This window comes from Clytia hemisphaerica, unplaced genomic scaffold (genome assembly GCF_902728285.1).
Source record: "Clytia hemisphaerica strain Z4C2 unplaced genomic scaffold, Clytia hemisphaerica genome assembly, whole genome shotgun sequence".
In the NCBI taxonomy this organism is placed as follows: domain Eukaryota; kingdom Metazoa; phylum Cnidaria; class Hydrozoa; order Leptothecata; family Clytiidae; genus Clytia; species Clytia hemisphaerica.
This window is the reverse complement of record NW_027104191.1, coordinates 447381-474593: the sequence shown is the minus strand read 5'-3', so window position 1 is coordinate 474593 and position 27213 is coordinate 447381. Positions and strand designations below refer to the sequence as shown.

The 27213-nt window shown below is 35.7% G+C and overlaps 2 protein-coding genes across 3 annotated transcripts; one reads left to right on the top strand and one right to left on the bottom strand.

Moving 5' to 3' along the window:
- Nucleotides 1–2460: 2460 nt before the first annotated feature.
- On the top strand, nt 2461–19984 carry LOC136815053 (uncharacterized). Of its 2 annotated transcripts, none has more exons than XM_067071492.1 (16): nt 2461–2610; nt 3015–3177; nt 4315–4419; nt 4873–5070; nt 5525–5645; nt 7155–7267; nt 11165–11236; nt 12435–12656; nt 14093–14275; nt 15130–15318; nt 15782–15925; nt 16487–16758; nt 17259–17367; nt 18560–18661; nt 19354–19482; nt 19842–19984. In XM_067071492.1, exons 2-16 carry the CDS (start codon nt 3045–3047, stop codon nt 19946–19948), a joined length of 2199 nt encoding a protein of 732 aa, XP_066927593.1. In that variant the 5' UTR covers nt 2461–2610; nt 3015–3044; the 3' UTR covers nt 19949–19984. The 2 variants fall into 2 exon arrangements, with proteins under 2 accessions (XP_066927593.1, XP_066927592.1); XM_067071491.1 differs by having other exon boundaries at nt 2461–2635.
- Nucleotides 19985–20239: 255 nt separating this feature from the next.
- On the bottom strand, nt 20240–25864 carry LOC136815054 (ATP-dependent RNA helicase ddx24-like). The gene is made up of 2 exons (XM_067071494.1): nt 25214–25864; nt 20240–21725 (listed from the first exon to the last, which is right to left on the bottom strand). Exons 1-2 carry the CDS (start codon nt 25815–25817, stop codon nt 20392–20394), a joined length of 1938 nt encoding a protein of 645 aa, XP_066927595.1. The 5' UTR covers nt 25818–25864; the 3' UTR covers nt 20240–20391.
- Nucleotides 25865–27213: the final 1349 nt, after the last annotated feature.

Below are 27213 nucleotides of genomic sequence, written 5' to 3'. Positions count from 1 at the left end.
GCGATTGGAAAGAATCTATAAACGGAAAATCTTCACCCTCGCGAGCCAGGGCCGATAAACGATTCTGCGACTTAAAGAGGCCAGTACCGTATAATTGGAGGAATCGTTTATATCCCCCGTCAACGCGTCCATCAGAATCATCAATAGCGTAAGGGGGTTAGATAAGCCATGGAGTCGAGGGTGGAAAATCTTTTGTTTACTAACGTTAACGAAACTGCCTAGCTTTCCAAAGCTCATTTTTTAACTATACCCGAAGATTTTTTTTGCAAAAGGTTACTATTGCTGGGTATAGCTATTGTCCACCACTATGTTATGTTTGGATCACGCGCCGTTTGATCTAAGTTGGCTATGCATGATATCACTTTCAATTTGAATCTAGCTTCATTTTGGTGATTCCGCTCCTCGCACTAAGATCGCTGTTTTTTTTTGTTTTTTTTGCTGGGGCACAAATCTGTTAGTGGATGCCGAATGTGTTGATCCGTCCAAACTCGGATCTTACTTACCGTACTTACTTATACTAACCTATAACAATTCAAAAGTTCCCTCTTAAAAGTACTTGCGAAATTTGTAAACAAACTGTATGCAGCGGATACAAAATCAAAACAAATGTCACATGTGAAAATAAAAAATCAAACCAAATATAGCTAATTTTGATTGTTCAATTGTTTTACAAGTTTGTTTTGGACACGTGATTTTAATTGTTCTCTTTAATGACACGTGGTTCGCACAATGTTTACATTTTACTACTTTAATGTCCCTTTAACAATCAATCAATCAATAGCGCCAAAATCGCAAAAAAGAGCATTCATCCGAGTTTTGCGATTTTGGTATTTTTGATTGTCAAGAGAACTTTTGGATTGTTATAGATAAGTATGGTACCTCACATGTCGTCTAGTATCCTTATGATAAAGACCCGTAGAAGAGATATTCAGGAGAGTCATTGTGAAACGCATCGAATGGGTTTTGAAGAAAGACATTCAAAACAATACCGGTCCTCTTCAAGTTGCAACAGGTCTTCAGTCTGGAGCTGAAGAAGTGATTCATGCGATGAAGGATATCTTTAATTCTGACAAAACTGAGGCTAATACACGAAATGTTTTGGTGATATTAACTTAATTATACAGGTGATAAAAATCTAGCCGAATCCAGGGCTAATATCCTCATCAATCAAAAATATACTAGACATGGGAACGAAGTTGACTTATGATTTTAATCACCATTTACTGTGATAACCAAAGTTTACATTAATTTGGATCGAGGTAAATTTCCTCAAGGTATTGTAAGTCGCAAGTTAAGTGTATTCTCTATCTTCATAGGTTCTTCCCCAGAAGGCCCTTCTGATCACGAATATCACGCAATCTTTTGTCTTCAATAACGATCACCAAAATCAAAAAAATTAGGATAGTGACACGCATCCCTTTCAAAAAGTTCAAATTACGTATCACGGCTCAAAAAATTTTCAAATCACGATTACAATTGACTTCTTATCACGAACCCCATCACAAAAATAAAAATGTCCAAATAACGTAATCACGCTAGAAAAAGTCCCTATCACGCCATCGCGAAAACCGCTTTGGGGGTCTCCTTCAGTGACCGGAAGCAACTTAGACTATGATCTACCCCACGAAAACAAGGTAATCATTACTTTCGCTTGAACGCTCCACGTGCATTTCAGCAACAAGTACCGTACTAAAAATTATTTTCTTCTTATATTGACGAAACAATTTTACAATTAAACGCATTAAACACATCAGCTTAAAATTTTTCTTAAACTTGTGAACGGTTTAATTCCCCTCTTGCTTTTCGAGTTAATGGAGACTTTACTGTATTTTTTTACCAAAAACAAACTCCTGTAAATCAACCGTCATCCACCCGTCATATACTCTGTTACCTGTTACCAACTTTAAGCTTCACTTAGGTTTATGTATGATCAGGCATAAAGCCAGTAAGACCAGAAAGAAACTTAGTGGGTTATCGAAAAGAATAGTAGCAATATTTTTTAGACATTCACTATTTTTTGCTTGAAAGAGCTTAAAGCACGACATCTAACCCTTCGGGCTTTAAAAAAATCTGTGGCCCTGATTGACTATTACAATAGCAGCTCACTTCTATCTCGCGGTTGAACTTTATAAGGCAACATCCTAAACATTTTCAGAGTTGGTTTTGGGAAATGAATTTCTTTACAAAAATGGTCACAATTTTGACTCTGTAATACTCTCTCATTTATCTTTCGTAGCCATATTTACAGCATTTTGAATAATTGATATTCCATTGATGTTGTTACTGTGAACGTCGCAGCTTAGCTTTCTCGGAAATTAAACTGTGGAGAAATCACATTAATACCCAAAAGTTCGAAAATGGAGAGCACATATTCTTTTGTTTGTATAATATTTCAATTTCGTTTGTTCCACTTGAAGAAACATGCGTGAACGCAAAGTTTGATAGTTTTGATAATGTTTTGTTGACTTTTCGAATTCTATTAAAAATGTTATATAAAATAATTTTTAGAAATTCATAAGCAAAAATTGATTGTGTCGAAAATCATTCGAAATTGAGAATATCGTGCATTGCTTTTGGGATAGATCAGATTCAAAATACATTAGAATAATTGTATGTTGGCAATAATGTGTATAAAGTAATTATTTAGATCGTTTGGTTCGTTTTAGCTTTAAATTTAGAGGAAATTGAATTTTCTTCTCAACTTTGAGTGAATGAACAATACTGAGCCTGGAGTAACTGAATTTTCTCCGGGTGATGGGGCTGGTTGTAGCTAGATAAAAAGAAGTTTGGGATTTTGGGATTTTACAATTACCATAACAGTGCATCATGCTATGATAGCGTATCCAGGTCTCATGCATTCATTGGATAACTAAAGTATCCATGACAACTGGAAAAATCTATATGCTTTTAAAATCAAACCAGTTCGTATTTCAAAGAAAGCCCAAGATGTTTTACTCACCGAAGCCTCCAGTAGCGTGTCTGTTTTGCATCATTTTACTATGATCTATTTTCAGGTAAACTTTTGATTCAGAAATGGTGGAAAGATGAAATGGATGTCAATTAAAGAATTGGTGTTGTTTTTCTTGTTGATGTTATTCTATGTAGAATTCGTTGCATCTACTGATGAATCATCAACTCAGCTCAACCAAACACAAAAGGACGACCTAAAAAAAATTGGTATATTTTTGATAAAAGTCTTTACGCCTATCATAATTTTACTTTGGCTACCAAACCAGGGATTCTTTACCCTGAGTATCAGAGGTTAAGTTTTCAAAGAAAATAGTAACCTCTGAAGACAAATAATAGAAATTTTATCGCGCATGTGTCAATCTAATCACTGTAGAAAAAATCAAAGATGAAGAGCAAATATTACCATATTAATGTCTAGCAGACTGTATCAGTATGCAGTTTACTATTTACGAATTCCCCAGAAACCTCCAAGTGTAGTTGAAATGAGTTTATTTCGAAAGAAATTTTTTACATGATCCCCAAATGTATAACAGTAATTACTAAACTTTTAATTATGGAAATGTCACTTTAATTGAATCGAAATAATAGACAGACTTTATGTTATAATTCTCTATCACTGACTCTTTTTACAAAGCATTGATGACTTTTTGTAAGTTGTATTTTCAACGACGGGAATAAAAATATCGACTATGACGCTCATCCAAGATCTTGGATGGTCGTCATGGTTACTTTTGTCTTCGCTGATTGCGCGATGAATAGAATCTCGATTCGTCGGCACAGCGTAAATATATGATTTTGAGCTGTGCTTTTCACGGTAGGGATTCTTTTATGATCGACATGGGTAAAGTTCGTGAAACCGTAAACTCCCAGATACAATTTTTTCGTCTGGGTAGGACAACAGATTTCTATGAAGCCGAAGTGCTAGATAGAACTCCTTTGGGTGAAAAGTGTGCCGTGGTTAGGTAGGAAATCCTACCTAGGTCACGTGATATTACAATGAAATTTCAACGCTTGACCAATCAGAAGCTTCGTAGGTTTTCGAAATAGAATCAAAAAGTTTTTTTCGATATTCACTTCTTTTTTTGCTTGGAAAAGCTTAAAGCACGCCATCTATCCCTTCGGACTTTACAACTTTTTGCTTGAAAGAGGGAAGTTCTGATAGGGCAAAGCGACAAAAAAGATAAGCCTTGAAGCAACAATTTCACTGGATAATCAAAGGGTTTATAAAGTCATCGATGATAAAGTACATTCAATACACTAGGACGAATAACCTTTACAGATTTAATTTTGTTAATTCAATCCAGTTTGGCAAATTTTTTACTCGGCTTTTCAATGATTTTTCAGTCCATCCCTATGCAGAAGACCACGCCATCATAGATGACATCACACATTACAATCAATTGGTGGCCGAACACACTGATAAAGAGTTTGTGTCGCTCTACCGTGATGGTATAATCATTTTACATGCTTTATTTTCATACCGTATTACTTCGAATAAACGCCTCCCTTCTTTTAAACGCCCCCTCGAACAAACGCCCCTCCTTTGAATAAAAAGTTATAATGTAAGAGAAAAATAAGGTTCCAATTCATTAAAGTGGCCTCGGTTCTAAAATATTCTATAAACGCCCCCTTCTCTTGAACGCTGCCCTTCCCCCAATAAACGCCCCTCCAAAAACTCAAAGAATTTGATACACACCTCTTGGTTCAATGTTTTATGGTTTTGATAGCACTCACGAAAACGCTTACGATTTTAAAATGTCCATCGGTAAAATTAAAAGGTGGTGCAAGTGGCTTGGGGACGAAGTTAGTTACTAGGCACTTAACTGTACACTCAGAATGACTGAAAAACATTGACAAGTTTATGAATCACAGTTTTTCCTTTTTTGTATGCTAATTGTATAGATGACAATATGGCGAAATTAAAAGAAGGTGACATCCTACCCGATCCGAAAGATCAAAGAAAATTAAACACGACATCTAAACAAACCAATGCTACAACTGTTCGAAGAGGCATGTTGTCAGATTCAACACAATTATGGATTTCGCGAGTTATTCCTTATGAGATTTATCATCCTGGAACTTTCTTGGGTCAATCTACTGGTGAGGATTGCTTGCACAATTTCAATCAGTTAAACCTCTCTATTTCGATACTTAGGGGGATCGAAAAATCTCTTCTTCGATTTAGAGGAAGATTTACGAAGATATTTCAGCCCGAGAAGGCTAATGTTTCAGTTCAAATTAAAGATTTAAATCATAGATGTTTGAATTGGAATGAGTTAACTGAGTGGCTTGTTATGCCGGGCTTGGCTTGTACTTTGAAACTTTTCAATTACTACTCAGGCGAGTTTCGTTCACATCTGTGAATCTTTTCGGTTCGGAAATAGCCCTTTGGATTGATTTTTTCAACAGTTTATGGCTACTTTTCTAAAATTTCTAAATAATGCATTAAGTCTCTCTGTTCTTGAATTTTCTGCAATTTTCTATAATGCCTAAGCCTTTTGTTATTTTTATACTATGCTCTCATAGAAAATAAAGTTAATTTCTTTCACTTTAGCGGATGTTATTAGAGAAGTAAAGAAGGCATTCGAAACAATCACCAATGCTGCACCTTGTCTCAAATTTCGGCCTCGATCATCTTCTGACAAAAATTGGTTATCGATACAAAAGAAAGCAGGGTAAGTGAGAATAAACGTTCAGAAAAACGTTCTAGCGCTGACATTTACAGGTTCTTTTGTTATCCAGCTGACACACAACGTTGTTATAACGTTCATATAACGTTATTTGGCCGTTAGGGACGTTAGATAAACGTTAAGTAAACGTTGTGTGCCAGCTCGGTATGTTCATTTGCATTGTCTTCCTAAACGACCTGCATCCTTCAATGCTGGACAAAAGGTCTGTAGACTTCTGCAATAATTTGCAAAATACTTCAATATCGATCAAAAACAAGTTCCCAAGAGGCTCTGGGTGCTTTCCAAACTCATTCAAAGCTGTTCGACTTCAACGACTTCAAAAGTGTTTTTCTTAACTTCCATCCCCTTTCAGACACATAGAAGAGTCATTTTGCTCTATTTCTCATCATTTTTCACTGAAATTTCATTTGTCTACAACCTTTTGTCCAGCGTTGTTGATTATGGGAGGGGCTTTACGACTAGCCTCTTTTGGTCGAGTTGTTGTTGTTGAAAGAAAAGGATATCGGTATTGCGGTGATTCAAGAAAAAACCGACCGTTCTCACTTTCTCGCTGACGGGTAGAGCAATAGAGCAAGTACGTCGGAAACATTTGAAGGAGTGCAATGCTCGTTAAAAGACATTAAAATTACAATTACAAATCTCTTCCCCTGATAAGTTCGACATGGTCTAAAAACGTCTATTTTTCTTACACCCCTGTTTCAGTGGCCCGGTGAGAATTTAAAATCAATGGGTGAGAACATTTATCTCGATTTTCAATGAGGTAGAGAAAACATTTGATATTAAAGTATCATTCTTTGAGTTCATTAAAATGCTCTTTTTCGACCTTTTCATAAATTACGTCACGGACATCATTTGCCTCGCTTTGCAATTATTGTGATGGTGATCATAGTGCAGAAAGGGGTCTGATCCCCCCTTCTTAAATAATCCCCCATTCTTGTCATCGCCCCCTAGATTTAAAAAATGCTAATCCCCCAAGGATTTTGGACAAAAATAGCTAACAATTATATGGTGAAATATCTTTGGAGAGAGGAAGCCAAATAATAAATTGCTTTCTTCTTTTTGACTCAGACCACTCTAACAGAAAACTTCCTTTCATGAAGACCAAATTTCATAACTGAAGGAAACATCCTCGTATGTTTTGCTGCAATATATATGTAAGCCTCCCTTCTTAAACTACCCCCCCCCCTCCTTGCTATCCCCCCCTTTTTCATGAAAATTTCTGATTCTCCCTTCTTCATACGAACTATGGTGATTAACTCCCAGCGGATTCTATTACAACTACTTTCTATTCATAAAAAATTCATTTAATGTCTCAAAAGATATGATCACCATGGAAATTATTTGAATACGAGGCAAGTGATGTCCATGACGTAATTTATGAAAAAGTATATTAATAAAGATTATACATCCACCGGGGTGTATCTGACAGGGTCACTGATAAAGGAGTCCTTTTTTTGCTTTTTTACTTACTACTTCTACTTTTACTTATTTCAGGTGCTATTCAGAGTTTGGGCGAAAATATTGGCTGAGAAAGGAGACAGTTTTGGTGTTAGGAGATGGATGTGTCAATCAACCAATCATTTTGCATGAAATATTACACGCACTCGGTAGTTTTCATTTTAAGTTTAAAGGGATAAACAAATAGTTTGTAATATGTTTGAACCTTCTATTGGCCTGAGCAAAATCTCAAAATATTTTTTGCCTAACTATTTTCCAAAGTCGAGATATTTAAGTTACAAATTTTTGTTTTTTAGAATGAAACAATAAAATTTCAACGTAAGAACCATGTAAGAGTCCATTTTCAAAAATTTCAAATTTTGATATCTCGATTTTGGAAGATTATTACACAAAAGTTCTTTGAGGTTTTACCAAGACCACAGAAGGTTTTTGTATAATCTGAATATCTCAAAGCCATCTGACTATCCCTTTAAAAGTGATTTCTTTCTATATTTTGACTTGGTAGATGAGGAGAAAATTCAACAATGCTATTATATCCTTATCTTCGAAAAGCTCCAAAATCTCGAATAATTATTTTCACAGAAAAACCTAGTTACCAAAAAATAAATTATGAAAAACCATTTTCCTTGGCTGCTAAGATCACGTCCATTCGAAAAAATCAAAATGTAGCGCAAATGGTTCTAGTAAGTCTGCGACCGCAATCGGAGGCAACCGGAAGGCTCCTCTTTCGATAGCTATCTACCCGAAGGTAGGGGAGGGCGCCCCTCTTTCTCCCTGGATTTCTCCACTTACCCTTGATCCTTCTCTTAATTTCTGAGCATCAAGCAGAGAGGCATCAAGTACCATTTTGAGAATCTTTGGTACGACCCTGCAAGGGGTTGAACCCGCAATCTTACGAACCGTAGCCGGATGCTCTACCACTGCACTACGTTCGCTCTACGGTCGTTCTAGGGAGTAGTTTGGTCTGTTTCTTCTCAATCACAACAAAACGATGGTCTCATTACCAAAAGCAATTCAACATTTCAAGAGACACGATTCATGGCGATAAGAAAATGACATAATCACTTTTAAATTACGTAATCTAAGACCATAGCTTATTAAGACTAGGCTTTTAGGGGCGGTTCAAAACTAGGGGGGCTGTTCCGAACCATCCCTGTTTAAAATTTTTGTGAAGCCCTACTATCAGAAATGTCATCATGCTTAAGGTGTGAAAATTTTTAGGTCTCGATTAGTTTTTTTTTGAAGCTAAATAAAAGTTAGAAAATTACATAAAATTTCATGCCAAAAGCTCTATCATTTCAGGGTTTATTAAATATTTCCTATCTATATAGGAAATATTTGTTAAAACGGTAATTTTTCTTCTCCTTCTTCTTCTCCTCCAAGTCTAACGCTCGGTTTTGGTCAATTTCGTGAGTTTGTACATGAGTCTCCTTTTAAATCAAGCTCCGGCGGTAAAAACAGTAGGGTGTTCTTTATTCGAGGCGGACAACGTCATTTCTTCGAGAAACGTCTGTGGTAAATATCCGAACGGCGCTCTATTCTCCTTGTCGATCGGGCAACGTCGGCTGTTTCAGAAGCGTATTGTTTATCGGACCATACTGCTTTGTTTCTAACTGTCAAAACAAAGATGGCAGAAAATAGACAACAAACAACTTTTGACTTTTCTTTGCCTTGGTTTATATGCTTTGATGAGTTGAATTGGATGATGATTTTTGTACGATTGTCACAAGGAATGGTCGATAGTGAACTTTTATTAATATTCCTTTCTGGATTTGATGTTTCGTTTACATTCTGTTGGTTTGGCTGGAATGAGCTAGCTGGAAAATGAATGAGAGATGCTCTTGGTCTTGGAAAAACAGGACATTTTATCAACTTTCACAACAACAAACTAATCTCAATTTTGTTTGTATATTTACATAAATCGTACGAAGACAAGTGACTGTGAATAAATCTGACCATGTTATACCTGAAAAATTACTTCCAGCAGTATGGCGCATGAAAAAAGTTTGCACCTAACGAATGCAATTTCGACAATGCCGACAATGCAACAATGGGAATGGTTGATGAACTGATTTTAGCTAGAAATTTAAACATGGAGCAAAATTGACTGGTTAATGATTGAATTTCGCTTGGTTTTTTTATATACAACAATGAATTAACTGCTGTAACTGCTATAGTGACAGTTAGTGAAAACTCGTTGTGGTTATAAATTTCAAATTTTAAAGCTGATAACCGGATCTGGAACACCACGGCCCCAATATGAAGAATGTTATGTTATACTTCTTAAAAGGTTTATTGCTGCATTGAATATGGATATAAATAATTTGAAATCACCTCACATGTACAATTAAAATTTTCTTGAACTTGGAGATTTCTTCCCCGCGTGCATTTTAAAACGTGGAAAACTTTAGTTTTGAATTTAGAAATCTTTTGCAACTTGTGTTTAAACGTGGAAACTTTTGTCGTGAATTTGGAGATTTTTTTACCGTCAACTGCTCCAACTTGGGACTATCTGACAAAACATGGGACAACAATTTGGCCACCATTTCACCGAACCTCCAAAGTCATTTGATTTGAGTTAATGAACGGCGTATTAAAAAATGGCAAAACGATGAAGCATTTGACGTCACTCATGCGGCAAGTTACACACGCGTTATTTGTTAATCCCATCGGGCGATAGGCGGTTAGGCAGCGGGCATTCTCTAATTCTCCAATCTTCGCTATCAGTGAAAGTTATCGTGACATGTTATGAAAGGAAGTATGATTGATAAACTTTGTGGAGTTATCAAAACAAATTTGTTGTCAAAGAGATTTAACAAGTTAGTGAAAATACAGACCAGATATCAAACAGTCCCATGTTTCGACCAATCGTCCCAAGTTAAAGCAGTTGACGGTATGTACATTTAAAACGTGGAAACTTTTGTCGTGAACTTGACATTTTCTTCCACATGCATTTAAAAAATGAAGAAAACTCAAGTGATTTCCTTGCATGACAATTTATTTTATTTTCTGACATTTTTTTGGAAGTTTTGATTGTTTCCAAGTATGTGACATTTTTTGCTCTTGCAGCATGCTTTTGGAAATCATAAAATGGCTTCTGTGTTAGGGGAATTTTTTCCTATCGACATTCTTTCAGATTATGAAATGTTTCCCTGTACTGTATATAAAAATGAGATTATTCTGTCGGATAATATGAAATTTTTTCCCTGTTTTGAAAGATTTTTACTTTTTAGCACATACATTATTTCACAAAACTCCAAAAGTTACTTTAAATTTTTACATTTTTTACAATATTTTATATATGAAAGTATAATGCAAAATATTTCATCTCATTTTGAAAATATATAAAATTTTCTTTGGTTTTCTTACTGTGAAATATTCTCCTTTTTGTCATTCTTTCATTTTAAATATTAGCCCTTTTTGGCTATATAATATTTCTGGAAATCAGCGCTTAAAATAATAATTATATGATCAGGTCTTTTGATGTATTCAACAACACTCTACTTTGGCGGTGCGACGCCGGGTGACCGCTAGTATAATACTAAAATCCATTTAAAGTCCACCTAACGAAAATTAAAGTTCCAGCCAATTTGATTACTGCATTGTTGTTCTCAGTCGGGTTCAGCTTGGATATATTCCGTGATCCGTAGCTTTGAACCTACAGTCATCTTATGAATAATCCTGTAAATACTGGCAATAACATAAATGGAATTTTGAAATTCTTAGGGACTTGTGTTGCTTGATGTTATCTGAGATTTAAAGCATTTTGAAATCTTTTGAGGACATCAATTATTATTTTAACATTTGTAAAGGAAATATTTATCCGCATCTTTGCGGCTCTTGTTAACATTAGTTTAACCCCCGAACAAAAAAAGCCCCTTCCCCTAGTATGAATATGGTTAAACTCATCAAAAAAATCCAAAAAAGGTTCTTGGTTTTTCCCTTGGGATTGATGTTGGTGTTCCTTTATCACCTTAATGTTTTAATTTAGAATTTTCTCATTTGTATCTATAATTCTTCATTAATGTTCTCATTCGTCGATTTAGGTTTCTATCATGAGCAAGCACGACCAGATAGGGATTCTTACGTTAAAATCAACTGGGAAAATATCAATGAAAGTAAGTCGAGTATTCATGATATGCACCATTGCAATGTCTTCCGTTCCACCCAATAGCTGATTGGTTGAAAGTGACGTATTGACTGCTTTTACGTCACTTCCAACCAATGACCTATTGGGTCCATGATGTAATGTCAGAAGACATTGCAGTGGTGCATATCATGAATTGGTGTACTGTTCATAGTGTAAATATGCATTACATCCACGAGTTTAATATTGTTTTAGACCATGTTCACACGATTTACTGTTCTGTTTCGGAGCAGTTCCGTTCCGATAAAAAAAGTGGAGCGAAACCGTTTCGATTTGTATTGTTGTGTAATGTCTTCTTTTTTGACGTTTCGAATTTTTATGTTCACACTTGGTTCGGAACCTTTTCGTTTCGTTTCGTTTCGTTTCGTTTCGTTTCGTTTCGTTTCGTTTCGTTTCGTTTCGTTTCGAAATGGAACCGTAACGTCTGAACATGGTCTTATTCTTTTTAATTTGTGGAATATGGAAACAAGAGTTTTAAAGAGTTATACATAATCAAATGACAAGAAGACCGTCAACAAAATCTTATTCAGTACTACCCGGCTGAATTCCTTTCATTTATGAACGATTCTTTCGGCTGCCAATAATTTTTATTGAGAAAATTGCAGAAAAGATAGCTCGTGAAAAGAACTTTCAAACGAACTAAAACATGACTTTTTCTTTATAGTCAAAGCCGAGAAAATTGTATTTGAAGTTGACGTATCGCTCAGTTTCCCAAGACACTGCAAGAGTCAATACTAACACATATATTCCAATAATCTATAATCATGGACAAAATACTTGAAACAAAGGGGATTTACCGGCGAAATTTTAAACACCACAAATGATTTTTAAGTGTCTTAAACTACATTTGGAAAGTAGTGTTCTAACTTTGAGTTTTAACATGAGACTTAAGACTTAGGACCTTAGGATCTACATGATTTAAAAGCTCAAATTTGCTCAAATAAGGCTTGGAATATAACCTAGAAGCCACCGAACCCCTCTAAAATCGAAATATTCAATGAAAGAAAGTGAAAATACTAAATTAGCAATTCTCGTCCGAATTTTAAATTCTGAAAAACTTTAAAATACACTAAAATCTCAATAAATTTTGACCATGATTGTATCTCCTCCACCGATAAGAAATAAATGGGTGTTCGCTTTATAAAAGACATTTTTTTCTTATCTTTCAGAATTCAAATCTAACTTCGATCGCCAGACGGCGTACAGCCTGGATTCCCAATCGACGGCGTACAATACAAAAAGTATTATGCATTACGGACACCGTACGTTTTCAAAAAACGGTCAAGATACGATTATAGATAAATTTGATCCTAATAATATTGACCTGGCTGGTGATGTGCTCAGTTATAGTGATCGAGCTGAGTTAACAAAAAGATATCAATGTTACAAAGGTATTTTCTATTCATATTTCATGCATCATTCAAAAAATGGAACAGTAAGTCTGGTTTTTAGAGAGTTTCCGAACATAATGTTAACAGTCAGATTCGCATACCTCTATTGATACATTTTCTATTTGAAACTAAACTAAACTTCTTATAAAAACTCTTTTGTAAGAGAATGAGTATAACCGTAATATGTGATGTGTTTTCCGATTTAGCCGTCAATATAGATATTTCAGAGTGTATTATTATCTGCGGTTTTGCGGCTCTTGTACATTTTTTAAATCTACCAAATTGATAGTGAGTCCGGAAACTTTTTCACGTTTATGTAAGGTCATTGGTCGGTTGAAAAATGAAACAATTCCATTCCGACTTTTTTTGTTCGCGCGAAACTTTTTTATGATGTAATATTTTCTAGCACCAAAAGTTCAAATGTTGTGTCCAAAGTTGAGCCTGATGCAACCAAATTTTTTGTTATGAGTCTAATCTATCTCAAACAAAAAATTGACATTATCGCAAAAACTTTATATTTATCTCTCAGTTACAGACGCTCTTACGTTCTTTACTTTATGCCCTGCTCTATCATTTTCAATACCACTTCAGCTAGGACATGTACAACAGCTTCTATTGTAATGGCCGTATTAAGCTACATACGTTTGGTTTTGGTCTTGGGACCTTTCTGTTGATATCTTTCTTACGCAATTTAGCCATAAGAAGTCCATTTTACAAACTCTCGAATAAGAAGATCTGTTCCTTTTTGTTTTGCTGGAAAATCACACTATTTTTGTTATGTGTCTTTCAGTCTTTCACTTACAAGCCTACATTCAGCTTAACTACGCATTATAATGCTTTGTGGTTCCTGACAGGTTTTGTTGTAGCATTGATAATCATTTGAGAACGGTTTTGAATATCTGGTTCGAAAGAGTTTTAACAAACCAAAATTGAAAAAAAATGAAGTTGGAAATCGAATAAGAAAACGAAACAAAACTGCTGTTTCAATCCTGAATTTGATATATTTTATATTTTGCTGTATGTATTTTCCCACAGTACTGGACAAGTTTGACACACGATGGCCTTTTTCATAATATTATTGCCTTCTCACATGAATTTATTTTTTTACCACACCTTCCTTCAAAAATACAAAATACGTATCAAAAAATTCTACACATTTTCCTTCAAGAATATACAATCGATAGTTTTCTTTTAATTGTCTGCATTATTACGTCATTTCCTCCATGATTTTTCAAAAATCTAAGATAGTGGGTTTCAGCCGAACTAATATCTTACTAACCCATAACCACTGTTATCCATGACAACTACTTTAGCTTTTCTCGATGTGCACGACCCGCAAACCTCATAGATTTCGGTTACATGCAGGAAAACCCCTTCATGATACCGGTTTTTATGATGGTTTTTTTAATGTAATATATCATCTATTTATCATTTAGATGACACTGATATTTGGTCTGCCTGGGCCGATTGGACATCTTGTTTCGATCACTTTGTATTTGGTTGCAGGAAAGAACGACAGCGATTTTGTTTTGTATTCGATTCACAACCTGAAAAATGTAAAGAGGGCAACGAATTTGGAATACAAGCTGAAACTGAAAAATGTGATGAAAAAATGTGCAGTAAGTCACTTTTTCTTTAGCGCCTAAAATTGCATTTTAAAAAGTTTGCTCTATTTGCTCGTCTTGGACAATGACACCCCTGTCTCACAGCCCCGGTGGAACTTGTTTTCTCGGCGGGGATAAAAATTCCTATTGAAATCCCAATGGGGATAGAAATTCCTTTGTTTCAAGGTTAAAAAATTCAGTGGCAATGGGTTACAAGTGCAATTTCTAAAAATTGAATTTCGAATGGGGATGAAATAAAAGTTAATTTCCAAGTGGGGCTGAAATTCTAAGGTATTTTCCCACCGGGGACGAAATTTTTGTCAATCTTTCGGAGTCTATGACACAGGAGTATTCAATGGTTTCAAGATGAGACAGGCTTTGCTTTCAAATATGTCACGAAATAATTTTTGAAAAGGCTCATTGTGTCTCGATCTGAAAGAAATTATATCATCCTTTCATTTATTAACACCCTCTATTGTAAACCTTGTCTCTATTCATTATATGCGTCAATTCAACCTCTTCTTACATTACATCACAGACCCAACAGCTGATTGGTCGTAAGTTACGTATTGACTGAGTTTATGTCATTTACAACCAATCAGCTTCTCTTCTAGCTATAAGAACACAAGGTTTCGATAGCCAAAATGTTAAGAACAAGTTAAGAACATTTTGGGGACTTTAAAATACCCAATTTTTTAGGAAAAAGGACAAAAATGCTAAAAAAATGTTAAAAATAAGAACATGTTAATAACAAACATTTTTAGGCTTAAAACTAAAAAAGTTAAGAACATCCAAAGGCTTAAAATATTTGAAATACTCTTATAAACAAAACGTGTATTGCAATGGTGTATGCTATCATAACCTTTTAGAAGAGGAGGTATTAGCACCTCATTGGGGGAGATGGAGTCATTACACCAGATGTTCACGGGACTGCGGAGAAGGCTATCACCTACGAAGTCGAGAATGTGATAATCCGCCACCTGCCAAAGATAGTGGTGATCGATGCCGAGGGATAAAATACGAGACGTCGTTATGCCGTAATAAGAGATGCAGTCCCGGTAAGATACCTTTTATTGTTATTACATAATGCAAAATCTATTTGAGGGACTTTCCTTTAGATTAAAGGTTTTATTTTTACATTATTGTTCCCGTTTCATATCAGACACATATTCCATATCAGGACAGTGTCTACCTATTGTTATATTATGCTGATTTAACTTAAGCAAATAAATGTTTTTCCTCTTTCTAACCAATTTTGCTCCAAAGCAGTGTCAATTCAATGTGAAAAAGTTTGTAAATTAAAATTGATGACGAGTAAGCAAACGATATCACTCTTATTTAAAAACATAGCCTTTGATGTCACGTTAAGCTAATTTTGTAGTGAAGGGTATTAACTTCTATCCTCCATTATCTAGGGCCCGACTATGCATGAGAGAATCAATGAAATTGAGAGCTTGTCGATACCTTTATAAAATCTACACGTCCTCAAAACTGGATTTATATTGTTGCTTCTTTCATCAGATTACTTTAGATATGATGTTGATTTCGAAAGTGGTTTTGAGCCATGGCGAATGGATGTTAAAGGGCTAAACATCATCCCGTGGAGGATCAGTGATAGGGGAACACCAAATGAGAAGACTGGACCCGAAAAGCCATTCATCACTAGTAAGAATCCTTTTGAAATATATAGCTCCAACGGGGGCGACGAGATTTTACTTATTCGAATAACCGGGAGTTCGAATAACTGAAAAATTCTCAACCTGTTCTTAAAGGTAAACGAGATGGTTTTCTGAAGTAAATTAAGGTATTGTGGTTCAGTTGAGCGCAACAATCACAAATAATTTCTACTTTTACTTTTGATAGAAAGAATAAATTTGACTCTGAGTAAATTGTTAAAAGAAAAAGTGTTATCACTCGACGAGCGCTCAATAGGATTAACTATAGATGGTTTAGCCTATAGTATAATTGAACCCAAGTACCGTGAAAAGCACAGGCCGAAATATGTTGATATGTTATTTGCGAAAACTCAACCTCTGATACTCAGGGTAGACCCCAAGGGGAATAGGAATCACTTCCAATAGTTGAAGGTTTGAATAAGTAAAGTTTGAATAACCGAAAGTGTTTTTGAGTTGGGTAAGCAGATCCATGGAAAACACCTCCATTGTATCAATTCTGTTTTACAGACCAGACTTTTGCTCAAATTTTCTATTATTTCTTCACACTCAGAACATTATGCTTTCCTTTCTGGGAAATTTGAGGATTCAAACGTGAAGTATAAGGATGGTCGTTTAATCAGCGAACCAATCTTCGAATTCAATCAAACACACTGCGTGACTTTTTATTATCAACTAAACGGTAGAAACATTAAACATATGGATTTATATATTCGTTTAATCAAAAGCGGTGGATTCAAGAATTTTTGGTCCCTAAAAGGTCACCAAGGTAACTCATGGAAACGAGGTGCCTTCACCATAGATGAACAAAAGGAACCATACGAGGTCAGTTTGAAATTTCTTGCTAATAATTCTTTTGGTCGGAATGATTCGGGATTTACGAAGATAATATGCCCTCCCGGGGGGGGGCACTGGGTTTGCGGACTGACGGTATGTGCGGGCCAAAAATTGGCTTTTAAAATTGCACCCTTACAGTGCAGCAAAAATCAGTGAAAATCATACCCTTAGAGTGCATTTTCCCCCAAATTTTCGATCCCTTTCGTGCAAAAAATGGTCAAAATCCTAGCATTTTTGGTCAAAATATCTAGGTTTTCAAGAATTTTCTGAAATTTCTACCCTTACAGTGCATCTCTAGTTTTTCCGACCCTTACAGTGCATTTTGAACATATTGGAAAAGGTACCCTTAGGGCCCGCACATACCCGTCGGTCCTTTTGCCAAGCTGCCCCCCCCCCTGGGTATGCCCTCTCTCTTAATGACATAAGAATTTGTTGTACACATCTTTCCATACCACAAAATGAGATAATTCTGCTTTTCTCTTGTTCAGATCATAGTAGAAGGGCGGATTGGGCGCGACCCGCCCAGTGATATCGCCATTGATGACATAAGGGTGGAAAAAGGGAGCTGTGTCAAAGGAAGCAACGAAGGAAGCGAAGGTAATAACAGATATGCAGATGATAGACTGTGTCTGGATGAGTAACATAGAGAAATGCATGGAAGAAGGATTCAGTTGCATTATCTATAAACTTTAAAAATGATTTTCAAGATAAAAGCTTAGTGGTCCTTAGTGAAATGATGTAATATCAAACATGCTCTCAAAAACAATTTTGGGTAATGTTTCAGGATGCAAAAACCAATATAAAGTCCATTCACGATAAGTGTGCACTCTTTTTTCTTTTACCTATAACTTTTGAAGGAATTCTTCAATCTTTATAAATTTGGTATCGTTGGAAAGATATCAGTGAGTGAAACAATTTGAAATAAAAAAATCTTTGAAAAACTTCTAAAAACGAAGATGAAAATGAATAAGAAAAAAATGAAGATCTTGTAGAGAAGGGCTATGACTTTCATTTAACTGGAGAGATTCTTTGACCTTAGGACGTCATCAGTGTGAAGAAATTTTACTAAAATATTTATTCAATACAAAGTTATGATACAAAGTGAATAAGTGGTTGACCTCAAAAAACAGCAGAAAACGGCGTTTTTAGACGTCAATCAGCTTATAACTTTGTTTGATATCTTTTGACAAAATGATTATCTTTGAGAAACTTTTTCACAGTGATAACGTTCGATGCAGTGCCGTAGGAAGCATTTTCATATTGGGGGGGGGGGGCTGAAATTTAGTGACACCGCGAGGGCCAACCGGTTTGGCCCGGGGGGGGGGGGGATTTTGAAAATTTGAGCTCTAGATTGCTTAAAAATACACTCAAAACATGCACATAAAGACAATTATGACAAATTTAAAAAGAACAACTTTGCATTTTGCAAAGTTTGCAAATAACCATTTTTGAAAAAATTATTGGGGGGCCCCCCCTTGCCCCCCCAGTTGATGCTACGGCAGATGGTCAGGGATTCACTTCAGTGAAAATGAAAGTCATAGCCTTTTTCTACAAGATCTTCATTTTCATCTTCGTTTTTAGAAGTTTATCAAAGATTTTTTTATTTCAAATTGTTTCACTCACTGATCTCTTTCCAACGATACCAAATTTATAAAGATTGAAGAATTTCTTCAAAAGTTATAGGTAAAAGAAAAAAGAGTGCACACTTATCGTGAATGGATTATAATTTTAATTTCGATGCGTTTCAGCGTGTAGAAACCACTATTATTTTAATTTCAATGCGTTTCAGGCTGTAGAAACCACTATAAGATGTGTAAATGGTGGAAACAATACGGTGAATGTCATAAAAACTTTCGATGGATGTTAAAATCGTGCTGTCTGTCGTGTACAAGTAAGACTTTCATAATTTCTATACACCATTTTGACCGTAGTCGCGCGGTAAGGAGTGTGCCACTTTATTGTTTAATTTACCACCCTAAACTCGATACAATCTTTTTTTACCCTTTTTTATTGTCTTTAGGTGCAAAAAAAAAGACTGGGGTGTTTTTAGGGTGGTAAAACGGACAAAAAAATGCCCGCGCGGCAATTGGCGGCTACGGTCAAAAAAGTTTATTATGTTCGCTATGGGAATCGGGTGTAAGGATGGTTCTTTTTGATACCTTTGGAGGCAATACGTTTGACGAAATTGAAAAAGAAATTGGCAAAGTTTTAACGCGAATTCATGACGTATTTTCTACGGTGAGACCCCAGTTTTTGCCGCAGTAGTGGCAAATTTTATACAACTTTAGTCTAGTTTAAATTTGCCACTACTGGCTAAAGCGGGGTATTTCCGTAGAAAACATTACGTCATGAATATCATGAATTGCCAAATTTGTTGTTGAAGATAATTTCCCCTGTCAAGCAGGGCGTGACAGAGCTCTTTGATGACAATATTTTCTCCCTGACAAAAAGAAATCTTTGTTACGAGTTTCCTTAAATGTTCCCATTGAAAAGGAACTTTATTCAAAGAAATCATCAACAAATGTTGGCATAAAAGATTAGAAGTTGGAGATAAATGGGCTAGATGTGTTTCTTATTTTTTAGGTATGGCGTACTGTTTTGATATTTACGATTATCGAAACAAGACGACAAAATGTGAAGAATGGGTGAAAAAGGGCGAATGTCGAAGAAATCCAAAGTGGATGTGGAAAAACTGTTGTAAATCTTGTCGAAGTGAGTTGAAATTCTATTCAATAAAATCATAACATACTCTACACTACAACACCACCTTCTCACAGACCCGGTGGGATTTTATCAGCCAGTGGGGTAAGAATAATGGACCAATACTCAAAAAAATTAACAAGTGGGGGGGGGGGAGGGCGTTTATTTGGGATGGGCTGGAGTTTTTACAAGAAACTTCACTGATTGGTTTTTTGAAGTAATAGAGATTACGCGTTCTTTAGAAAAAGTAACAAAATTGTTTTATTACAGGTTAACGACCAATCAAATCAAACGAGAGCTTGTAAAAATACCAGCTTGTCCCGTTTGTCTGGAACCTAAGAGTAATTCAACCTGTTTTTAATCTTTTTTAGAATGTGTCGACTACAGGCCATCATGTAAATATTGGGCCAAAAAGTATTGTGACCATCCCTGGATGAAAAAGAATTGTCAAACCTCTTGTAATATATGTAAAATTTAAATTATTCGTAATATAATTCAGGTATTTGAGACAATATTGCTTCTTTTGTATCAATGTTTGCTATTTGGAAAGGAACCGAAAAAAAATGGCAGATAAAATTTAAATTTTAACGAAGTTGTTCTAAATTGCCGAAATCACTTAACGGTAAACAATAGAACGTCAATATTAAAATCACTTATCCAGGCTATTGTTTATAAAAGTAAACGTCGAATTGATTTTTATTTCACTCAGCTTATTTTCTGGGTCGACTAAAACCTAAGCAAAACAAAGTAAAAAGGAGAAGAGAAGTACTTCTAATGCGTTTAGTAGAGATTATTAGATTTCCACATAAACTAATTGCCTTAAAAATATTACACTTTATAGTCAAAATTATGATTTAATAAGGAAAGCCATTCTACTGTTTTCCAGGCACACTGTACTTCTAATCGCATAAAAATACTCTATCACAATGCGATTCCTGAGATAGTAATGGTACCCGATTTTGAAAACATTTGTTCTTTTTTCTGATTAGCAACTGGGTTTGTTTTCAGAAGTCTCTTTAACTGTGTCTGTTTTCCTTTTAATTCTTTCTTATCACCCACATCAATTCTGCTGTCGTCAGCATCAATCCCAATGTCTTTTGAAACACGTTTTTGCCATGCCGCGTCTGACTTCGATTTCTGTTGATTATACATTTTGCGTTCGATATCTTTCGCAAGGACGATTCTTTCTTTTAACGATCTCATAAGATGACTTTCGATATGTAACGATTCCATTTCGTTTTCTTTCAATACTTTCGAGATTGATCGGAAAGCTTCGAAATCTTCCGGTCCGTTTATTATCAGCGTACGACCATCTTTAGACGCGCGGGCCGTACGTCCGGATCGATGGATGTAGACTTTCGGATCTTTAGGGAGTTGAAAATGAACAACGTTGTCGACTTCGGGTATGTCCAGACCGTGTGCTGCTACATCGGTACAAACCAACAGCCCATTTTTCGATGCTTTGAAAGCGTCTAAACGTTGCAGACGTTGTTTCTGTTGCTTCTTAGCGTGCAATAAGAGTGGATTCAACTCTAAAACACGTAACAACCTCGATAATCGATCAATACAGGCGATGGTATTTGCGAAAACGATGGTACGCCCAGGATAAGTCAACAAGAAATGAAATAAGTAAATTTCTTTCTCGTTGGTTTCACAGATGACCTTCAGCTGTCTCAACTGTTCGACTGTGATTCGTCTAGTTGTCAAGTCGACAACACAAGCTTTCGCATCTAACGAGATGCTGGCACACAAATCATCATAGAACTGCTTCTTAGGTGATTGCTCAACACTTAAGGTGGCTGAAAACACATACTTTTGTACCTTCCGATCTTTCAATTTCATTTTCTCTAATATATTTTTCAACTCCCGGAAATGTCCTTTTTCAAACATCCGGTCACACTCGTCAATAACCAAAAAACGTATTCCGGAAATCTTCTCCAAGTGCTCATTACCGGATTCGATCATTTTCAACAAGCGACCCGGTGTTGCGATTACGATATCAGGACAACGGCTCAAAAGACGTTCTTGTTTCTCGGGTGCCAGACCACCTACCAACGAACACACAGCAACATCACAGTGCTTGGTAATCTCCTTCAAGTGCGTTTGTATTTGCAAAGCCAATTCTCGGGTCGGTGCGATGACTACACCAAATAATTTTCCAATGGAATCTCTTTTGTTTCGTTCGAGATGGGCTTTCTTGATGCTTAAGATGTTCGCCACTAGTGGAATCCCAAAAGCCAAAGTCTTACCAGAGCCTATCAATAGAAACGAAGGGTTCGGTTAAAATACTATGTTTCTTCTTTCTTTAAAATCTTTACCAATATATTTCAAGAGGGCACAACTCGTTGGGCAAAAAAGAGTTTCTAATCAGTAAACCCTCTACTAGGTAGTGCTATAGAAAAATCCAGCACAAAAGTTTCAACCGATATTGGTTAGGCAAGTTAGATAATACGTATTCCACTACTTTAATCGTAGAAATTTTAGCGAGACAAATTTTGGCGTATATTAGCGAGTCAAGAAAATCTTGAATTTTTTTGGATTTATTTTAGCGAATCACGATTTCAAAAAGTTTCGCGTGGATAAATTTTAGCGTATTCGTATTTAATTATCGACTGAATTCGTTTTCTAGCAGTTCTTTACGCTGAAACCCTTCAGGCAATATAACCAGAAATTTTGTGCGGATAAATTTTAGCGATCTGTCGATTCGGCGTGTTTTAGCGAGATTTATTTTGGGGAAAATAGGGAAAACTCGCTAAAACACTAAAATTATTCTCGCTAAAATTTCTACGATTAAAGTAACAACAACCATATTAGTAGGAAGCTGTAAAAATTTCAAGTTATTCCACCTGTAAATAAATCCTGTGTCAAAATAATTGTCGGAGGAAGTAATCATGCAGCTTTTACATTTGGTGTAGTCTAACTTAAAATATCTTACGTTTGTATCAGATGATCAAAAGCGAAAGTATTATTTAATATTTTGAATGTAATTTTGGTTGACTTGAAATTAGCGAAATTTGACTTTTAATTAAAGAAAAATGGCAGCTTTCTATCTACTTAAGTTATAGCATTAGCCAGCTTAGGAAAAATGTTAGCAAGTCTTGAGCTGATGCAAGTTACTCGTCCTCACCGTACAGTACCAACAAAAACCATGCAATGGGTGTTTAAAAAGTTAATTGAGGTTCAACAGGTCACTCCTAAGTCAGTCTTGTCCATTTTTGGCATCTTGGAACAAAAAGGTACAAAGATTTTGTTTTTCTTCCAGAATTAGCGAAAAAACAATAATTTTTCACCATTTTTTCATCAATAAATTTCAAAAAACAGTCCAATAAGTTTTTTCACATACATTTAGATACACCTCTGACTTCATACAGTGAAATCAAATCCTCTCAGGATTACAATTATGGATTATGGAGAATGTTAACGCGCCTATTTGAACAAAACTTATTTTTAAGTATTTTTATCTAATTTCCCACTGATTCACTTGCATCACATCGCATCCACCTAAGTATGGAGTATTTTGTTATTAGACCATCACAATAGCCTAAAGAGTCAGGAAAAGTTGGTAAGATGGTAAAATACTTCCTAATTAGGCAAAAACTCCTGACTGTAGTATTAGGCAGTTGGGTGTTTAAGATAAAAACGGCAATTACTGTTTTTGGAAATAAAAGTTGATTTTATTATTGAACACGTGGTATTTGACACCCTCGCAATAAATAGGTCCATTGTGTCTTGTTCAGTTTTGTTTTCAACTAGTTTTTCCCGGAAATGCAGATAGCAAAATCGAGTCATATGTAAACAAACTTACGACGGGGGATTTGTTTTCTCTTTTTGACTGTGTTTCGGCATCGATGCAGGATCTTGTTACATATTATTTTAGAATTTTTCATGTTATTGAGTACTTTTAAAAAACGAAAAACCTTTTCCACCATGCAATTTTATAATTTTCAAACACATATGACATCTTTGCCCTTATAAGGACGACAAATTTTGCTCCACAAATGTGTTAAATCAGATTCGCGCCGTTTTATAAAGACTTTGTTTTGATTGATAGATTAGACTTTTTCTTTTTTTTCTTTCTTTTCTTTTGTTTTATGTTTTCGAATGTAAAGTAATTAACGACCTTATTTGATTTGAGACATTCGAATTCTTTTCAAAACAAAAGAAAATCTTTTAAAAAGAATCTGTTATGTTAAAGAAAAGAACAAATATAAAATAAAACACAAGAATCACATAACAAGTTTGTTAGAACAGCAACATTAAAAATACATTCAAAAGGCGGTAAAAGCTAGAATTCTTTCTTCGTAAAAAGGGACCTTTAAACATGTATGTCGATAATTATTTTACTGTAAATCTAAGTCATTGTTGAAATTGCGCTATCACGCTTTTTTGTCTGCGTGTCCTAGCTCCTTCCGGGGGGACTATGGTTGCGAGCTGACTTTCGGCCCTGCCCCTCGGACCCTTAGCAGAATAAAGAGGAGAAGAAACAAGGGAAATTTTGTGAATTTTAATTCACTTTTTGGAACTAATTTGACCAAATTTCTAATTTTCTGGGGGCAAAAAGTTGAAATTTTCCTATTTTTCCAATTCTTAGTGGGACTGAAGTTAGATTTTCCGATTTTTCAAACTGCCATGTTTCATGTTTCGGCACCTTTAAGGCCGGCACATACCCATACCCTTCTCTTGCCTAAGTACCCCCTCCCCCGGGCTGCCTCTTTTCGAAGAATCGCGTGTCATGTCTATTATTTCACTCCGCTTATCTTGACATCAAAGTTTTTCCTAAACATCAAGAACTACGGCAAATATAACACGAGCGAGGCAAGATAAAAAATCCAATTGCAGAGCCGTCTCGGACGTCGCTGGTCGCCGGTATGGTGTAATTTGGGAATGACGCCCATTCTGTTTTCTGATTATTTTTGCCACAAAAATCTTTTTCAAAATATGGTTAAAAGATACGTCACCCGGGAGGGATAGAGTCAAACTTTGAAGAGAATTCTTCCCTTTAATTTTGATTTCATCGTGTTTAAGTAGCCACCTTCCCAACACCTCAAAGGACTTTAAATGCGTTCAGCAAACAGTTAAACCGGCGTGCGACGCCGGGTACCAGCTAGTAAATATTTATTATCTTTCAGAAAATCAGAACAAAAAGGAAGCTTTAGCCAAATAAGGCAGGTCAAAATCGAAAATTTCCTGGCGGCCATAGGTGAAAAAATTTGAGCCAAGCCAACCTTGAAAACTAATTTGAAGATCAACTTCCCAAGAAAAAGATCTACGGGGGAGGCGGAACCCACCTAGATCCGCGCACCACCAGATAGGCTGTTTCCCGGAAATTTTGCCAGACCTCAAATAATGACCCTTTTACATATGAGGAATTATTTTTACTTTAGCGTATAAACCAGGCCTTAAAAATCGAAGCCCTGTCTCCGGAATTGAATGACAAATTTTGGTTGGTTGATTTTGGCTGCTGCGTCACGTTTTATTTTGTTTCAAGTTTTAATTATATAATTGTCTTGCTAACTTGATTCAGGTAACTCTCATCCTTGTTGTGCAAATACATCCTGTAGATGACTGATGTTGTTTTTTCTGAAAGCTAGATTTCCTAGTGTGACTAACTGTAGGTGCCGATTATTTATCGATTATCGTTTTTAATCAATATCTAATCAATTGATTAATTATCGATTAGCTATCGATTTTATCGATTAATAACGTCTGGATGACAGCAAGGCTAGAAAGCAGTAGTAGATACCTGTTTCTGCTGCTCCAACAATATCTTTGAACCCGATTCCTCTTGGAATGCATTTCTTCTGGATTTCAGTTGGCGACATAAATTTCTTATCCAAAAGTCCATGCAAAATCTCATCATGAATCCCCATGTTTCCCCATTTATCCTTGATGTCAATAAGATCAGGTTTTGTGGTGGGAATAACAACATCAGTATCAGAAAAGTCTTGGTTGAGATTTTCATTGGATGATTTAACTTCTTCTTGGTTCTTTTCATTGACTTCGGTTTGTTTCTTCTTGGTTTTCTTAGCTTTTTTTTTAATTTTCTTTTTCTTCCCTTTATCTTTAGTCTTTCTCTCTGGCAAAGGAGTCTCTGATTCTAAAGCTTTATCTTTGTCACATTCATTGCTTGGGTTTTTTATTTCAGATGTTTCTACAATGTCTTTATCAATTTTTTTCTTTTTTTTCTTTGGAGGCTGGTCACCGTTTCTGTTTGATTCTGCAATTATATCTGCTAAATCTTCATCATTATAATCAGCTAGTTCTTCCACAATGCCAAGATCATCAAATTCAGAACTATCTCCTTTTGTTTTATCAACATTTACCCAAGTTCTCTTCTGTTTTCCCATTTTCACTTGCTTCTTGCTTTTTCAAAATCTCGTTTAGTTTGTTTTGATTTTTTAGCGTTACACGTGTGAGCTCATGTAGATAGGGCTTTGTTATAAATAAATGGGGCTTTATTTTACTCTGAAGCTATTTTGCAGACCAGATATCGGAGGCAGAGAGTACTTCAGTTCGCTGTCGATTAGAAGGTCTGTAAATTGTTCTTAAAATGGAACGAATTTGCGCCAGGAATTTGAAAAGTTCTAAAATATTGTCCTCAAAAATGGCTGCAGGTAGTGGATCAGGAAATTTGCAGTGGAAGTCGCATGGAGATTCTCTTTCTTTGTTGCTATTTTATAGCTTTGGTTTATGATTGATTTACCATGTCATTTTGTAGGAAAGAGTCTGATCTGATCCCTCACCTTCTTAATATCCCCAACCTTGAAAAATGCTGCAGGGCTTTCGTGTTTTTTTCAGCAGAATAGCTAAAGAAAAAATAGGGTACCTTAGCCCAGGCGTAGTTAATCGATATAATCGATAATCTTGAGTAATCGATAAATAATCGATAAGTAATCGATGGATTAGATATCGATTAACCGATAGAATCGATAGGTAATCGATACTCAAGATTTTTTCAAAGCTCGATTATTTATCGATCAATTTTCTCATCGATTGTTTATCGATTATAGATCGATTATACTTCGATTAAATTAAGTATCGATTAAAAATCGATCGGCTATCGATCACAGTTTTTGATCGATTACATATCGATCAAAAATTTATTAATCATCGATTCGTGATCGATTATTTATCAGATTTTAGGGAGTGGTACTTTAATTGGATTAACTTTCGCCTTCGCGAGATTAGATTGGAAGGTTTTGGGCAAATAGTCTCTTCCCGACGAGATTTACCATCTAATTAACCGCAGAACTTGACGAGTGGGGTCTAATTCGCGAGTTTAGAAAATTTCATTTTCAAAAGTTTCTTCTACGAAAAACAATCTTCAATCGAATACAAGAAAATCGAGTCACTCGTTTCGGGGTGAAGTGGATAGCATTTGACGGGGCCGTTATTCCGCGGTTAGGATAGATAGCATTGAATTTAAAAGCAGAAAAATATCATAACCCAGCAGGTGCGTATTTCTTTGAACCCCAGAAGAGTCTAGCATACCCACACCCCTGTTTCACATTCACAGGCTAGGTTAGGTTGATAGAAAATTCGCCCAAAAAACCCAGTGTACATATTCCATTGTTTTACGGACATTATAAAAGAACGTTGTTTTGACGTTTAGCGTCCATAGAATACCCGTCTCAAGTATCCACTGGACTTCTACTAATGCCCTATGAAAAGCTAACTTTTTCCAGTTTATTCGCAGTGATACTGGGTGTGATATACCTGAGCCGATAAAAAGAGTAGAGAAAT

Coding starts and splice junctions, on each gene's coding strand:
- LOC136815054 (XM_067071494.1), bottom strand. CDS start 25,817: ATGGGAAAACAGAAGAGAACTTGGGTAAATGTTGATAAAACAAAAGGA. Junction 21,726..25,213: donor TGTTGGAGCAGCAGAAACAG/GTATCTACTACT, acceptor TTCTATTGATAG/GCTCTGGTAAGACTTTGGCT.
- LOC136815053 (XM_067071492.1), top strand. CDS start 3,045: ATGAAATGGATGTCAATTAAAGAATTGGTGTTGTTTTTCTTGTTGATG. Junction 5,646..7,154: donor TCGATACAAAAGAAAGCAGG/GTAAGTGAGAAT, acceptor TACTTATTTCAG/GTGCTATTCAGAGTTTGGGC. Junction 15,926..16,486: donor CGAAAAGCCATTCATCACTA/GTAAGAATCCTT, acceptor CTTCACACTCAG/AACATTATGCTTTCCTTTCT.